General features: G+C 42.4%; 1 protein-coding gene across 1 annotated transcript in view; it reads left to right on the top strand.

Moving 5' to 3' along the window:
* GNS (glucosamine (N-acetyl)-6-sulfatase) overlaps positions 1-18,507 on the top strand; it is a 37,828-nt gene that overhangs the window by 10,115 nt on the left and 9,206 nt on the right. Inside the window, exons 5-9 of the mRNA XM_083182464.1 lie at positions 6,083-6,181; positions 7,143-7,310; positions 10,655-10,737; positions 11,233-11,351; positions 13,006-13,109. Of these exons, the coding sequence (XP_083038590.1) occupies positions 6,083-6,181; positions 7,143-7,310; positions 10,655-10,737; positions 11,233-11,351; positions 13,006-13,109 (573 nt within the window). The remainder of the gene's footprint in view (positions 1-6,082; positions 6,182-7,142; positions 7,311-10,654; positions 10,738-11,232; positions 11,352-13,005; positions 13,110-18,507) is intronic.

Raw genomic sequence — 18,507 nt, forward strand, 5'->3', positions numbered from 1 at the left:
TCTCCAGTTTTTTAAAAGCGGCAATCATTTACACTGCAAAACCAGTTTAAACTGGAGATGTCTTACCAAATCTCTCACTTTCTGAATCTCTCATCCTAAATATACCTTTTATTTTATTCTAACCATTTGTTAAAATGTTCTGCACATGGTTTGCTTTATAATACATAAATTAAAATAAAGGGATGTTTCTGTTGCCAGTGTACTATAGTACAGGGATAAAGAATCAATTACAGTAGATGTTTGCTGTCATTTTGACCTTTAAGCACTTTAGAGTGGTTCTGGGTAATGTTTGCTACATCATTACCTTCACCATGACAACCTGACATTCTGCTTCACATGTAAGCTAGTAATGCATAACAAAATGATTTTAAGTAATGTTTTACTATTCCCACCACTAAACCTCCAAGTGTTTCTTGTGCACTCTCCTCTCCTGCCAAGCTTCTCTACACCTTCTTCATCTATAGGCTGTATTTCTTGATTACCACCCCTCTATTCAGTTCTCTCAAAACTTCTGTCTTTTTTATGTATTCTCAAGAAAACCTCTGATCCTGAAACCAAAATGTACCTGGGCCATGTAGATTTCGTTAACCATTTTACCTTACCAAACTATATAGCTACTTATATGTATGGGTTAACTCACTAAATCCACTCAGTAAACTGGGTGAAGTGGGACTCCATGTAACTACTTAATGCCTTGTGTAGTTATGTCCTAAGGGTATTTATTATTGGCTGATACACTACATATGTATATGTATACATATGTATACAGGAGAAGATTAATAGACCTTCAAACTTATAGAGGTTCTGCAAAAAGCAATTGAATTCCAGCTTCATATATGTAGTGTTCCCGCTAGGCTTGTTTTACAGGGCGCCGTCCCCTGCTCTTTTTTTTTTTTTAAACTTCTAAAGCTGCCCTGCCCTTTAAGCAGCTTTCACTGTACCCCCACTGTTCCCCCACCCCCGTCCCCCCGCCATGCTGCTGTGTAAGTCCAGCCCCTTGGGCAATGAGCACGAAATGTCCCCCGTCCCCCCCCCATCCCCATAATGTGTACTGGGCATAACGCTGTGTGCCATAATGTGTACTGGGCATTACGCTGTGTGCCGTAATGTGTACTGGGCATTACGCTGTGTGCCGTAATGTGTACTGGGCATTACGCTGTGTGCCGTAATGTGTACTGGGCATTACGCTGTGTGCCGTAATGTGTACTGGGCATTACGCTGTGTGCTGTAATGTGTACTGGGCATTACGCTGTGTGCCGTAATGTGTACTGGGCATTACGCTGTGTGCCGTAATGTGTACTGGGCATTACGCTGTGTGCCGTAATGTGTACTGGGCATTACGCCTGCCCTTAAAAAATCCTAGAGTGAATACTATATATTTATTTTATGCCAGGAGTATTGGGCCAGCAGTAGTCATCAGGAGAGATCTCTGGTTGTGCCCATCGGCAGCAGATCCATAGTCTGAGAGTCCTTTGGCTATGCCTAATTTTGAAGCCTGATCCATACTATGATTTAAGAAAAAGCCTAAGGGCTATTTCAGAAGCTTTGGCTCCTGCCGGACGGCGAAACCCCGCACGGCCAGGAAGCCGTGCCGCATACAGCAGTTAATAATGGACACAAATGTGTCCATTTACATGGGACGGCCACGGCCTGGCCGCCTGGTTGCAGCCGGATCCCACCACTAGAAGGGACGGCTGCCGGGCTGTGGCCATCCCCTCCATTGTAAACTTCAGTGTGCGGCACGGCTTCCTGCCCGTCCGGCAGTAGCCGGACCGTGTGAAATAGCCCTAAGGGTATATCCCACTCAGTAGAAAGCAAAGCTAACCACAGTGGTCACCAACCCGTCGCTCGGCAGCGATCCAGGTGGCTCGACCACTCTGCAGCCGCCCGACCCTCCATTACCCTCTGCCGCCTCCGGTTCCCTTCGCCCTCTGAGGGGAGGAGAGCGCCCATCGCGCGTCTCTCCTACCCCTCACTGTGCATCCTTGTGACTGGGCCATCCTCCAATCAGGCGCGCGAGCTTTGATTGGCGGACAACCCAGTCACAGGAAAGTGAGTGTGGAAGGAGACGCACGGTGTGCTATGCTCTCCTCGGCAACATGACAGGGACTGCAAGGGGACGCCAGACTGTCCTCTCCCCACCCAGCAGCAGCAACAACGGTGAGTGCTGCTGCTGGGAAATTAGCACTGTGCGGTCATAGCAGCTTTCTGGCACCGTGGTGGACATAGCAGCTTTCTGGCACCGTGGTGGACATAGCAGATTTCTGGCACCGTGGTGGACATAGCAGCTTTCTGGCACCGTGGGGGGCATAGCAGCTTCTGGCACCGTGGGAGGCATAGCAGCTTTCTGGCACTGTGGGGGCATAGCAGCATTCTGGCAATATTGGGGGAAGATGTGTATCACACCCCCATTTTCGTTGGCCGCACCCCATGTGGCTACACCCGTTTTTTGCACCCCGTACCGCCAGAGTATTTATTTAAAATGGCACCACAATCAGGCGGGCATTGTGTTTATGGCCTTACTGTGGGTATTGGGGGCATTGTGTAACTAGCACTGTTGGTGGCATGCATATATATGGCACAGTGTTTATTCAGAAAGGCTGTTCTCAGAGCGCTGGCCATGCCCCATAGCAGAAAAAATGGGGAATGTGGCCTTGCAGGAGTGCCACGATAGTAGGTCATGCCCCCTAATTTCGGGATATCCCTTTTTCTCTGCCTCCAGTGTTGGGAGGTATGTATGCTGCATATTGGACATTGCAGTGTGTGGTATATTGTGTCTGGGGCATTGCGGTATGTGGCATAATGTGTCAGGGTCATCAGTGTGTGGCATAATGTGTAAAGGGCATTATTTAGTTATTAGGCAGATTTATTTTTTTTACATTTTATTTTAGTAGCTCTTCGGGTGGGTTATTTTGGTTGGAGACCCCTGTTATAGATCATATCATGCTAGCACAGTCTTTTGGTCCTTCGGTCTTGGTCCCACAATGACTATATTCCAGCTCAAATTAAACTACGTCCTGTGGCTTTAAGTTATACAGTGGTTTGAATAATTTTACCACTTAAGGGGGATCCTGTAAGCCATGGTAAATTACCAGGGCTAAATACCGTGCCTTGGGGCTATTTAGCCCCAATGCCAACACTTATCAGTGGTATGGTTACCAAATCAGCGGTAAGATGAGCTTTTTATCCTCGTTTGCGGCCTTGAAAATACATAGGTCCATGACACTTCACTAATTCTATGTGTTTTCCCAAGAAAAACAAAATTTCGGCTTGAATAAAAACAGGCCTTAATTGGATACCCCAAAAATTGGCAAACAACACAAAACACCCCTATTTAATATTGTTGGATTCATAATATCAGCAGTGGATACAAAATTAAATACTACTGAATAACTGGAGGAAATACTTGTTTAAAGTCCTGATCTCTGTACTTCCCAGTGGAACTGAAAACATTACTGCAAAGTCTGCAAGCTTTACTGAAAGCAGAAGTGTTCCCTGTTACTTCTGCCCAGAAAATAACCAGCTTTTAATGAGTGGGTTCTTTTTTGTTTTGCTTTTGTGAAATAGTCATCAGGTCTTCACATCATTGTTAATTTGTGGCAGCTGAATCCATTTGTTTGCACAAGGCATCTCCAAATGGAATCTCAGAATACAGGATCACTATGTTTGCTTTCATGAATATGCTTTTTCATGAAGACAAAACTTTTTTGCATGAGTTCCCCCATGTGTTAATATGGAGTAGGGCCATGGTTTCATAGGATTCTGCAATCTGTCATGGGCAGAAAACCATTTGGTGTCCATTTCTTCACTTTAGGCGGCATGCAAAAATTCATCACCATAAATGAAGTCAGAATTATTTATGTCCTGACGGAAGAGTTTACTGTTACTGGTCCGGAATTGCAGCCATCCACCGTTATATCAGATACTGTAGTAACAATAGTAGCTTGGTTACCCTCCCATTATGGGGACACTAGTGCATTGTGAATAGATCCCCTTTCAGTTTTGTTGAACCCATATATGTAGGACATTCAATTAGCGGTGCATACAGTTATCTTCTTTTCCATTGGAATCTAGCTAGGCCTGTTTAGTCTGTGGCACCTTACCTCATATGCACAACTAATTTCCTTATTGCGAGCTTCTTCTTTTTCTAGTAACACCCAGTGTTATTACTGTGTAGAGTCACCGTTTTAAAGCTGTGAGTTTGCTGATGCTGCATAAATGTGACTAAAAATAACTACCTGTAGGTCATTGAATGCTAATTATAAACCGATTGTATTTATTATTACACCTTATTTCTCTGCAATTATTCAGGGAACCATGTCAGGGCAAGTGAACAATGAAGCCAGTGTCTGCATTGATTTACTATCATGGCTGGCACCTGAACTATGGCTTCTGTGGCTGAGGTTGTATAATGCTGGCTTGTGTATAAGAATGACAAAGGAAAATAAATCCTTAAGAGAGTGACAAATTATATATTTTTAAATAGTAATGAAATATTATTATTTTGTAGTTCATAGACCACTTTTAGGGGTCGATCCTGTTAACTGTTAATCTTTAACAGATCAAGTATCTTATGGACTCGTACCAAAGTCGTTGAGATTTGGCTGTGAGTGGGGAGAGTTGTTGGGTGGTTAACATAGAATTTGATGGTAGAAAAGAACCACTTGGGCCATCTAGTCTGTCCTTCTTTATCCTTTAGGTAATCTCAACCCCAGTTGCAGTTGCTCTGTCTTTGCAATTATATATCTTCCCCTTGCACCTAATAGGATTTAGCCCCTTAAGCTGCCCATACACGGTCCGTTGTGGACCGGCTCTGTTCTGTACTATGCGATGCGCGCTCCCGCGCATCACATAGTACGGTACAAAAAGTATGTGCTGCACATACTTTTTGTACTAGCTACACATCGCATTGCATGCACAAGGCATGCGATCCGATGCGATGCGTGCTATTTAAGTCCCAAACGGATCCGTTAAACGGACCGTGTATGGGAATCTTTAGTGTTTAGAAAGTTTATCTGAGGCCTCAGGAAACTTTACTGTGTCAGGGTGAAGTGAAAAACCAAGATGGTGCAATGTGGGGAGAAAAATGAAACCGAATATATTGCAACAGACAGCTGGGCAGGTGGAATGCACTTGTGTGTTTCCATTAGTGTTTGCTGTTCTTCTTAAGTATCTTCTGGAGACAGAACTTTCAATTTCACTGGCATTCTGCATTGATTTCCTTGGGCTTTTGGCAGTAAACTTTATCTTTAAGGTGTGCCAAAATGAAAAGGAGACTTTTGCGGTAGCTGTGTTGTATCTAATCGCAGTGGGTTAATCTGTTTGGTGATAGTAAGTTTAATTTGTATAGCACACTTTCTCCAACAGGATAGATGGTGTGCACACATGCGTAGTGAACAGTTTCCCCCTCAGATTCTTCGTTCCTGGAAAGTTGTTTTGTGCGGTCAGATGCATGATGGATTCCTCCAGATCAAAGGATGAAGGCGGTTTACGGAGAGCAGTGTCTTGCATGGTGCACCGTATTCCGGTGGTGCTGATTCTAACGAATGAGATCCTCCACAGCAGAAATCATGGCAGGGTTTGTGACAATATGCGACTGCCTAGTCCTTGGCTAATCCTTGATGCTTTCGCATCCCGCCTCATAACACTGACACCACCGGAATATGGTGCACCGTTCAAGACACTGCTCTCTGTACACCGCCTTCATCCTGCGATAAATTTCTGAAGCATGCACGCCTTCTCCGCAAATAAATGCAATAACAGCTATTTGCACTGTTTTGGAGGAATCCATCATGTGTTCTACTGTGCAAAACAACTTTCTAGGAATGAAGAAACTTATAGGAAGCTGTTCACTACACAAAAATGCACCACCTATCGCCAAACACATTAACCCACTGTAATTAGATAAAATGCTGCTACAGCTAAACTCTTTTCAATTGGCACACCTTATACTATAAGAATATGTGTTCATTTTAACTGGCTAATTAAATTTTATTAAGTTCCTTTGAATTTACTTTTATTTTTTGAATCGTCAGTCATAAATGTAACGCCTATGTTTTTTTGTTTCTTTTGTGTTTTGTAGGAGAAAAATTCCAAGTACTATAACTACACTCTGTCAGTAAATGGGCATACACGTAATTATGGACAGAATTACAGTGTAGATTACCTGACCGATGTCTTGGTAAGAACATTTTTTATTGTGTTTATTTTGGTTGTCAGCAAATTCTGAATAATTGAACCAAACAGTTGGTTTAGTAGCTAAATACTTTAATTAGTTCAAATTTTAAAAAGCCAAAATTACAGGTGAGATTGTATTATTTAGGTTGTGTCTGTTTGATTTTAGTACACAAATGTATTCTTTTGTTGGCTGTTCAGCTGCTTCCCAGCTACTGATGAGGTAGTTACATTGTGTGATATTATATAGCATTCTGTGTAAGGGAAAGAACTTTACACGCAACACAGTTGTACAATATTGTTCTTCTATTAAAGTAATTGACATTCTAAAAGATTATGGGGAACATTTATCTTGCTTTGGAGAGAGATAAAATGGAGATGTTTCATAAAGCAACAAAAGCACTTTTGTCATTTTTCTTTTTAGTTCCGTCTATGAAATGACAGAAGCTGATTGGTTACTTTGGTTAGCTTATCTACTTGATCTCTTTCCCAGGGTTGATACTTCTCCCCTTATAGGAAATATATGGGTTGGGTTTGTTTTGTCGACATTTATAATAATGACATGGTCCTAAATGGCAATGTTAACACTGATGAAATATTGACATGCTTAGGTTGACAAACTGTGCTAGTGTTATGGTCACTTACAGCTTTGACGTTGCAGCAGTGTCTTCTGATCCAGAGGCAGAATTTCTCATCCGAACCTTAACCCTCCCTATCCTAGCCTTGATGCTAGTCCTCCAGTCCTGCAGCCTAAACCTGTGCTACCTGCACAATATTTTACATGGTGAATATGTCAACATTCTGCAGATATCATTATTGTTCCATGAACAGCATTTCAACAATATCGACATTGTGACTGCATCCCAAAATATATACAGCATGCTAAACGATTGTATGAAATATCATGCTTACCTCTTCGGAGATTAAGAACATTTGATAGTAATGCATTATCCATTTATCTTTAACAGGCCAACATTTCCCTGGATTTCCTAAATTACAAATCAAATTATGAGCCTTTCTTTATGATGATCGCCACTCCAGCGCCGCACTCGCCGTGGACAGCTGCTCCTCAGTATGCAAACACTTTTGCCAATATCAGTGCTCCAAGGACCAACAATTTCAATGTTCACGGAAAGGTGTGTTACCTGGGGACGTTTATTAAATCAGTAGCATAGAAATTGTGCTCTCGTGTTCTAATTAACACTCCTAAATGTGTCTTCCTCTCTTTATAAATGTATAAGTTGAATCTTACCATATTAGAAATGCTTGGGACTGGAGCTCTGGGTTTTGGAATATTCGGATACCGTAATGAGTAGAGACAGGATTATATGCAACATAAAAAGCTTGAAATATGCATGCAAAATACTTAAAATATGCATAAAAAGTGTTAAAATATGCTACATTAAATAATAAAAACAGTAATTTTTAACTTATTTATTTAAAAATCAGCATACAATTAGTTCCAAATAAACCTCAAAAATAGGCCCACAGCATCTGCAGATGTCTAGTGCTATACACAGGATTTTTTTTCTTCCTGGCTGCTACAGCATACTGCAGCATCCTAGGCTCTTCTTGCATCAACTACACGGACCCTCATCTCCAGTGGCGATGGATCAAATGTCAGCATAGCGTGTGAGGGCGGCGCAGTGGAAGGCTTCCTACCTGCGCTGCATACTCACTGTGACACGGCATTTCCTCCACGCCACGTGATGTTACAACCCTTCCGCCCACCTACTCTGCTGCAGAAGTCTGTCTCTTGGTGTAAAGTCCTAGGCCAGGGGCAGGCAAAGGTTCAGGAGCTTCGTAATGGCATCCGCCCCGACCTGAGTTTTATCAACATGGATTGGCAGCCTAGAGCAGTATCAGACATAGCGTACATCCAAGGTTCGCAACACTGTGCATTGCCCCAGCCTGCACACTCTACCACTACCTGGCCAGCACCAGCAGGGCAAAGCAGTGCTGTAACTCGCGGGTGGGAAGAGGATGGGGCCTAAAATATGCACCATCACTAGATTTTAGGTAAAATATGCAATAACCAGTGAGAATGGGCAAAATCTGCAAATGCATATAATCCTGTCTCTAGTAATGAGATCTTGAGGGTGGAGCATAAATTTAAACCCTAAGGTGTATATGCAACATAAATGCATTTATATATATATATATATATATATATATATATATATATATACACGCGCGCGCACACACACTTTTTTACATGATTGTTTGTTTGTAATTTTGTGCATGAAAAAGTTTGAACACCAAACCATCAGAAAGCAGGGTGCTGGATAATGACCCGAAAGTCGCAGTTCCAACAGTTAGCTCTCCGACATAGGAATCCCAACTGTTTAAATTCCCAATAGTTGGGACCCCGACTGACCGGGGCTATTCTCCCTCGTGGGGGTCCACAGCCCCCATAGAGAAAGAATAGAACATGGGAGATGGGCCTTCATTGTGCTTGCCCCCCTGTCGAAATACCGGCAGTCAGGACTCTGATGTCTGTATACTAATCTTCAAAATCTTGAGTGTCAGCTCGTCATACCACACCCCAGAAAGCAAAGAAGTCACTATCTCATTCATTCTAATAAAAAGTAGGATTTTGGATAATTTCGGATAAAGGAGACTCAACCTGTATCTTCCTTTCACCTTCCCTAAGCCAGGTCTGATCTATATAATCTGCACTGTTATTTCAGACAAGCTAAGTCTCACAGCCAGCTGCCGTCTTCTCTAGTGACCGTCTACAGCAGCTGTGGCATCGGAATTTATATTTCATTTATGGTTAACTGGAAATAGGACTTCATGTGTTGTTTGTTTTAAGCTAAAGATATATTAACTTGTTCCCAAATTAACAGCAAAAAGGAATCCGTATGCTCCAAACAATTCAGTATGGCATTTCTCTATATTGCGATGTTTCAGTGGATAAGCTTTTTTAGTTTTAAAGTGTGTATTTTTTGTTTTGTTTTTATCGTCAAAAGAGAACAGCAATATCCTGAAGTCATAAGCATCAAAAAAGAGAATCAAGGTGCTTACACACTGGGCATTTTTGCCCAGCGTGTATGCACATCGATGGGCTGAAAATCGCTCCGTGCAATCACAATAGCAATTTTCACCCATGCAAGCGATTTTTTTTTTTTTCCCTGGGGTAGACTATGCTATGCTATGGAAAGCCTTCCACCCCGTCGCTAATCTGCTGGTATTACCAGCTGGTAAGCGGCAGCCGCCGATGATGCGGGAGCATGCATCAGCAATCATCGCCGTGTCATACACATTGTGTGGCTTTTTGAGCTCAAAACAGGTTAAAGGGAGCTGCTTTCAGCTCAACATTGTCAAGTGTGTATGGGCCTTTAGAACACAAAGTATTTCGGTACTCTTTACCTAGAAGGGCGCCCATCGTGGCCATCTCGGGCATTGAATGCACTAAAAAATCGGGTGCGATGCGACCGACGCGATGCCCGCGATTTCCCATAGGGAACAATGTTAAATGTCTCAATTGACCCGATTTTCCTGTTCAATGCCTCAATTGACCCGATTTTTCCATAGGAAACAATGTTAAATGGTCCACAGAGGCCAAATAGGCTTTCTACTTTCTATTCTCAACTCCACGCCGACGTGGATAGTGGGGATATGAAAAGGTCGTAGGACGCGTACCGCCGCCCCTCGCGGACTCGCTGCGCTCGCCACGCTTCGGGTTCACGTTGATCGTGGGGTGGCGTTAACAATTGTGGGGGCCATTTCACACTTCAGGGTGCCTATTTGGCCTCTGTGGGCCATTTAACATTGTTTCCTATGGAAAAATCGGGTCAATTGAGGCATTGAACAGGAAATTGGGTCAATTGAGACATTTAACATTGTTCCCTATGGGAAATCGCGTCGGTCGCAACGCACCCGATTTTTTAGTGCATTCAATGCCCGCGATGCCCGCGATTTTTTACTAACGATGCCCACGATCAAAATCGTGGTCGCCGTTCTAAGTAAAGAGTACCAGTATTTCAATATACCAAATTACAGAAGAAAATGGTTCCAGCGGACAAGTAGATAAATAGACTACACATCCACAATAAAGTCATTTAACGTAGTAACCTAAAGAGACATATCAGGCATTGGGAAAACATTGAATACAGCATTGTGTACATACATATGACATTAGGAACGATAACCGGGATTCAAATATTAAAATGGAGGGCCATTATGATGCACTTCCAAATTATACCAGGGTGTAGAATGAAAGCTAATTTTTTAAGCTTCTTTCAAAGTTACAGATAGGATAGCCAAGTTTAAAAAAATATGTCAATCAATGTCTCTTTTGGTATTGCAGTTTCCATCCAATGTACAAGAAATAAAAATAGAAGTATAGGGTAAAATAATGTAATAGAAACATAATCTGTGGATATCCATTGATATAAAATTCAGTAGCGGGAAGCGACCCTTGTTAAACTTTGGTTTCATCTTATTTGTGCATTTTATCTCTCTTTATTTTGTTTAGGACAAGCACTGGTTAATTAGACAAGCAAAGTCTCCTATGACAAATGCCTCCATCCAGTTCCTAGACAACGCATTTCGCAAGAGGTAGGGTTGCTCTGCCAGGTCAGAATCTATTTCTTACAGGAAGCTCTGACAGCTTTGTGTACAGTGTGATAAAGTTACAGGATAATATTCGGTGCCCTACAGGAGGAGCCACCTACAGGTTATTACTTTGTAATGCATCGGTGCCCTACAGGAGGAGCCACCTACAGGTTATTACTTTGTAATGCATCGGTGCCCTACAGGAGGAGCCACCTACAGGTTATTTCTTTGTAATGCATCCTTTTTCCTTAAAGGTTTTGGCATGGACCTGCTTTCCTGTAGTTCACTTTATTCCTTAACGCTCATAAGCAGCAGTTTATTTCTTTAATCTGTGATGACCTTGAAGTGTCAGTATATAGTTTCATCATTCTGGTTCTACAATATAACTTTACTGCCCCTATCTGCCAACAAATAATCTGAAAGTGCTTCTGTCCTTTCTGCACATACGTAATTGTATGGTGAGCAGATGAGATGGTGCTAAGTGTGTTCTTACCGCAGGTGGCAAACTCTGCTCTCTGTTGATGACCTGGTGGAGAAACTCTTGAAGGAACTCAAGGCTCGAGGCGAGCTGGATAACACTTTTATCTTCTTCACATCTGACAATGGATACCACACAGGTAAACCTCTAAACGTCTGATGTCAGCTGGTTTGCTGTAATGTTTGATAATTGTGTATTTCTCTGGTACAGCGTTAGTGTAAATTGAAAGAGATGGAGAATCTGTAAAAATGATCAGGTTGAAAGAGAAAGCGAGGACGTACAGACCCTTCCCTTTTCTGGTCATACAGTAACGATCACACGTTTGTATTGGTGAAACCCTTCTGTTATTGATGTTCAGCTGCACCAGGCTTAGCGACATTACTTCCTGCATATAACCTTCCTTCAGCTACTGAAAGGCTTTAAATAATTCCATATGATGCAGACCTATCCATACAATTTCTGAAGTCATTTACAGGTTGCTTGTTATGTTAAACTTTGACTAATATTTAATTTTACCTTAATTGCACAAACTATGTAGCAAACTGATCTTTTTTATGCCAAAATTCTATATTAATTCTTAATACGGCTCAGACTGGTCTAACTAGACTTACTCGGGCAGTGTTTCTCACAATGGTGGTATACACATATATAGGTAAATTCAGGACCATCAAATTTTCTGGCATGCCTGGGTATGGTCAAACCCTTAAGGCATGGCTACACACTCACCCCAAAAACTGCCAAGAAACTAATTTGGGGAGCTGCGGAGCATTGCTGTCAACTCAGCATGGGGGTGCTCTTCAGAGCGGGTTTTGGTCCATTCGCACCCATTATCTGGGGAGTGCGTTGCTGTGGTGATTTAACAAGTGTGGGTATATATACATTCAAAACCACGCTGGTGGAATTGGAAAGGATAGGTGCAAATTATACTTAGAGATGGAGCCCTCTTCATCTAGACCTTTTAATAGGATTAAGTGAGTAATAGGATTACTCTGCTAATCCCCTACTGTATTGTTCTATGTATTGTATTGCTGCCGAGAACAATAGGATAGCCATGTTGAGCCACGACTGGGAAGATAGTTGAGAGGGGCTACATCTGTATGATAATTTTTTTTTACTTCTGAACCACTCCATGGCAGCCTCTGGGGTTATTCCCTCCTCTCCTCTTTCTATCCATACCACCCTTTAAATTTGCACCATCCTCTATTAAAATTTTTAGACCCCACCACAAAAGGTTTTAGACACCACCTCTGAAACTGCCGCATCAACTTTAAGCACAGATAACCATTACTCGAATAGCTCATCCTTTATTAGATACATCCGTTCAATTCCCTTAAAGTTACTAAACTTTTTTTCAACACTTTGCCACTGGGCAGTCATTACATCTTTAAGGACTTAATGAACAGGAAAGGTTCTAGATCTAATAACTCTATCTTCAAATAGAGAATCATGGTCCTCCATTGTCTCCTTTTCCTTATAATCCATAGTCTTATTTACATTTAAATGGAGTTTGGGCAAGTTTTGGTCTGTACTATTGTGGCATTCTCCTTGTCGTCATTATGACTTTTATTAAGATCATATGTAGAAGTGCTGTATGCAAAATATAGATTTAATGACTATGAGCTTGCAAATATTGCCCTCTTATTGCTTTATCTAAAGTATGAGACAAACCATAAAACAGGAAAAATGTTCATTATGTGTGAAGCACTACAGTCAGACAAAGTAATAATAACAAAGATCATTGTTCAGTAAAAATAGATATTTTGTGAAATCATAAAACCTTTTCTGTCCGGCAGGCCAGTTTTCCATGCCAATAGACAAACGGCAGCTCTATGAGTTTGACATTAAAGTCCCACTACTTGTCCGGGGACCTGGAATCAAGCCTAACCAGATAACCAAGGTAAACTGAAAAGACATGGGGTTAGATTCACTAAGGGGAGTATGCAATCTCTTACTGCTATTCCCAACGGGGGAAATAGTGGCGGGCCCTATTCAATGAATGCTGTCTTTACCGACCGCATTGAAGAGGGATCACGGCAGAACGAGCCTGACTTTAGAAGCTGTCGGACCCATTGTGCCGTTAACGGCTGTGGATTGTCGCGATCCTGGCCGCAGATCTGCAATCCACAGCCGTTTATGCGGACATGCACACTTTTCGCCAATCGGCAGGCGGGACATTGGGCCCGGATCATGGCTGTCGGGAGGGATTGACAGCCGTGATCCCGGATTGCATACCCCCCTAAATCTTGTAATAGTGAAAAGAAAAATATTATTGCTATTACTTATATATTGCACTCTGTGTTGCCCAGCCCTGCTCTAGAAGTTGTAAAGTGATTTTTAAACATTTTCTTTACAAAATTTCAGCTGTAATATAGGTAAGTTGGGTGTCTTTAGCACTACTATCAAACGGGTAACTTGTAAACTTCAGGATTTGTTTCACCCCATGTGGTTTCAATTAGGTGGGATCGGGTCAAGTACACTCATTTTAGGACAAGAGGACTTCCCAGCTGTCTACAGTTTTGGGCTGTACATGTGTACAGTTGAAAAGCTGTACGTGTGATATATCTATCTATATATCTATATATATATATATCTATATATCTATATATATATATATATATATATATATATATATATATATATATATATATATATATATATATATATATATATATACACACACACACACACACACACACACACACACACACACACACACACACACACACACACACACACACACACACACACACACACACACACACACACACACACACACACACACACACTGTCGATCCGGCACTCGCTGGGTGCCTTTGCCAGAATCAGATATCCAGATTGTAGGTAGGTCCCGCTGTAATGCATTAAAATTTTGTTTTCACCAAATGCCTGGAGTGCCGTGTGGTATGTTACCTACAGCGGGACCTACCTACAATCTGGATATATATATATATATATGTATTGAAACGTTGGCCTTTTTGATCCTGTGCACCTGCATTGTGCTTTCTTCTACTAAATACTATTGAAAAATCCCCCAGGAGTGACGCGTCTTCTTTGAACGCTTTACCTATATTTGTGTCGGCACCCGGGGGTAGTTGAAAACTGAGGATTGAGTGCCGAATCATATATATATATATATATATATATATAACACAGCGTAGAGGTGGCACTCAGGAAGTATAAAGACACGGACCCCCTTGTTTAGGTCAACGTTTCGAAGCCTTTAATTAGACGCTTCTTCCTCAGGACCAAAAATACAAATAACCACAGTGCAAAAAACATTTAAATACATACATACCAGACCGCCCACCGTCGTTCGGCGCCCGTGAAGCCCGCTATGAGGTGACGTCATCAGGACTGGACAAGTCGCATACGTCCGCGCATAGATGCGTCGTGACGTTGCCTTCCATCCACGTCGTCAGCACACTACCTCTCGGCGCTACGGCGTCCACTGGTTACCTTGACGACCGGAGCTGCGTCTCTAGGACAATAAACAAAATGCATAAAACAGTAGGAAAAACATCGTGCATAAAAATACAAGGCATACATGATGGCATGATATGAAAGAACATACAAATGCACAATATTATAAATGCACTCATGAAATCACGGTCCGAGCCTGTAACCAAAAACGGCCAGGAACATCATAAACGGACATGAACCAGAAAGATAGGACAAACAAATAACATGACACGGGGGACACACTAAGCATCAAATGAAGCATCAGATAAAGCAGTGTAGGCCAGCCGATTCATTGAGGCCCCTAGGCGCCAGTGTACCCAGTCTGTGGATCCACTGTGCCTCGCAACGGAGGAGTCTCAATGATCGGTTGCCACCTCTAATACAAGCAGGCACATGATCGATAATAACATATCTCAACATGGGGATTGTATGTCTGGCAACAAGAAAATGTCTGGCCACAGGTTGGTCACTGTGACCCTTGGCCAAAGCCGCCTTGATAGATGATCTGTGGCCAGCCATCCTCTCCCTGAGGGTCCGCTCTGTCTTTCCGACATAGTTTAACCCGCACGGACACGTGATCATGTAAACAATGAACCGTGTCGTGCAGGTCACCCTATGTCGGATGACATACCGTTTGCCACTGTGTGGGTGGCAAAAGGAATCGGTCCTCGTGAGAGAATGGCATGTGGTGCAGCCCAAGCACCGATATCACCCTGGATGCTGCACCAAGAACTGCTCACTGCTTGAAACTTGCAGCCGAGCAACATCAGACTTTACCACATAGTCCCTGATGTTTTTGCCCCTAGTATAACAGGGCATTACTTGGGTACCTGTAAGATGGAGTGAATGGTCAGTTTGAATAATGGGCCAGTTACGTTTGACAATTCTGTTAATGCCAGTGCTAGCTGTGTTGAAATGATTGACCCATGGCAACTTGCTCGTTGTCACTTTCTCAGATTTAGGTGCCAAAAGGTCAGATCTAGAGACAGCAAGAGCTTTAGCCTTGGCGGCCAGTAACAATTCTCTATCATATCCCCTCTGAAGGAAACGCATCAACATAAGATCAATCTGTTGCTCAGCCTCAGCTCTCTCACTACAAATTCTAACAGCTCTGATGAATTGGGAGTAGGGAAGCCCAAACTTAAGGGATTTTGGATGAAAACTACTGGCATGGAGCACAGTATTCCTATCAGTATCTTTGCGGAATAAATTAGTAGTAATTCTACCCCCACACAAGGTTACCATCACATCTAGAAAAGCCACAGATTGACTATTAGTAGAAAAAGTAAATTTGATACTGCTGTCGGTCGCATTGTGTTGTTCAATTACATTGCTGAACTGCTCCTCACTGCCACTCCAAATAATGAACAGGTCATCAATGTATCTGGCATAAAAAATTATCATGCCAGATACATTGGTGTCGGCAAAAAAGATGTCTTTTTCGGCCATTAGCATATATGCGTTAGCATAAGCCGGCGCGAAATTACTGCCCATAGAGCAACCGCTTACTTGAATATAAAATTTATCATTATATAAGAAAAAATTGTGTGTGAGAAGCAGTTCAAGCAAGTCCATCACGAACTGTATGTCAGGACCAATATAATTAGGATTGTCTGTCAACAATCTCCGTACAGCAGTCAGACCACCACTGTTGGGGATCACAGTATACAAGCTGGTCACGTCAATACTGCATAAAAGACTCCCAACTGGTACTGTAGCAATCTCAGCTAGACGATTAATAAATGATGTAGTGTCCAAGAGATAGCCAGGGCTAACCTGCACACAAGGCTGTAGCAAACAATCAATATATGTAGCTGCGTTCTGAAATAAAGAGCCCCTGGCGGCTATAATTGGCCGGCCAGGTGGCACCACCAATCTTTTGTGTATTTTGGGCAGAGTATAAATCAGCGGTACAGTGGGGTGGCTCACCCTCAAGGCTGTTGCCAGCTCTGAGGAAATGTGCCCCGCACCGACCGCTTCACCCAATAATTTATCTAATTTAGACGAAAAGAGGGGAGTCGGGTCACCATCCAACCTTCTGTAGACAGAAGAATCTATTAACTGTCTTTCAATCTCATGCTGGTAATCGCACAAGTCCTGTATGACCACGGCCCCGCCCTTGTCGGCAGGCCGGATCATAATGTCAGTGTAAGATGACAAATCTTTCAAGGCTTTGTGTTCACCTCTAGTAAGGTTAGAATGCGGTAACTTTTTAGGTAATCTGGCGAATACTTCACTCTCACTCAACCTGTGTGTCAACCATCCGGGAAAAGGTTTTTAAGGAAGCATTATTGGAAAAGGGTTCGAAGGATGATCGTCCTTGTAGCCTCTTTACTTGTGCTGGAATATCATCAGGAGTTGTATTAACCTGTCTAGTAGCCGATTGGTTGCCAAAATGTTCTTTCAACTTAATTTGGCGTGTTAACTTGTACTTTTCAATGTCCCATTTCATGGTATCAAGGGGTACAGTTGGAACAAATGATAAGCCCCGACTAAGTACCTTGTTCTCATCTTGAGTTAACACGTGTGTCGACAGATTGAAGACTACTTGTTCACAGGAGGTCTCCCCCGACTTCCTCTTGTGGTACCCTCCACGACGGGTCCTAGATCTTTTATAGCGGGTCTCCTTACCCGGGAACGTGCCCCTAAAGGGGCTTGTATAGATGGACCCCCAGCCGCTGAGGTGGAGTCGGAATCACTAGTAGTGCGTTGGTCAGTGGAGGAGTTGACATTAGCGCCAAACTTGCGCTGCCTGTATTGGCGTTTGTAGTGTTGCTGACCAGTCTGGGCAGACCCTTGTATCCACGTATAGACGCGGTTTTGCTCATAATCCTGATTTACCTTGGCTAGCTTCTGCCTTTTAAATTGGATGAGGTCGCGTTTGTAGATTGCGACCTGTTTCTCCAATTTGTCTAGCCAGCTGGTATTAGCGTCAGCTTGGAAATCAGCTTTATGTAGATCTTCAAAGGTTTTTATGCGTTCTTGCGCTATAGTCATCTCACGTCCAGACTCCTCGATTACTAATAATATTAAATCGAGACTGCATTTATTGGTAATCGCAATTATTTATATATATATATAATTTTTTTTTTTTTTTGTAGGAATGAAATGCAAACTTTTTGAATAGAATATTAATACCTCAATCTCTCGCCTTGTAGAGATTGGTTGTATAGAATTCTTATTTTATTCTCTTGTTTTAAAAACAAAGTTGATTTTAAGGATTTAGCATCAATTTGATAATAAATTCATAAACAGAGTATATAGATCCAAACCTTTATAGCATCCTGACAACACGGTTTAGGATTTGCATGTATATGCCATGGGTATGGTATAAATTACCAACAGTAGGGGTTCAGACTGTAATTTCTCGGACATTGGAATCCCAACTGTCACAAACCCGAAGGGGGAGAGCGCATTGAAGCCCCTTTTGGGCTCACTGCGCTCTCCGTGCTGCGGGTTTGCCTATTCTATTCTCCTTCTATGGGTGTCGTTTACCCCTACAATGGAAAAAAAAGCCATATAAGTTGGAATTCTGACTGTTGGGATTCCGATGTTGGAGAATCCTGACTGTCAGTGACTCATCTGACACCCATATGCCACAATCTGTTATTAGCCTTTATAAACAATGCAATAAGTTCCATCAGTACATTGGTGGAGAATCGCACAGTGAGATTTCTGTAAATTGAGTAACAGAAAATAACAGCAGTCAGTGACCTAGTACACTGGGAGGGCAGAAAGATGGGATCAGAGATGCTGAGTTAAACCCCTTTCAGACACCAGCCTTAAACCCAGGTTTGTGCAAGTGAATATGCAGTTTCCAGCTGGTCACGTCTGTC

Source organism: Crinia signifera, chromosome 4, assembly GCF_055691185.1.
Source record: "Crinia signifera chromosome 4, ASM5569118v1, whole genome shotgun sequence".
Taxonomy (NCBI): Eukaryota; Metazoa; Chordata; class Amphibia; order Anura; family Myobatrachidae; genus Crinia; species Crinia signifera.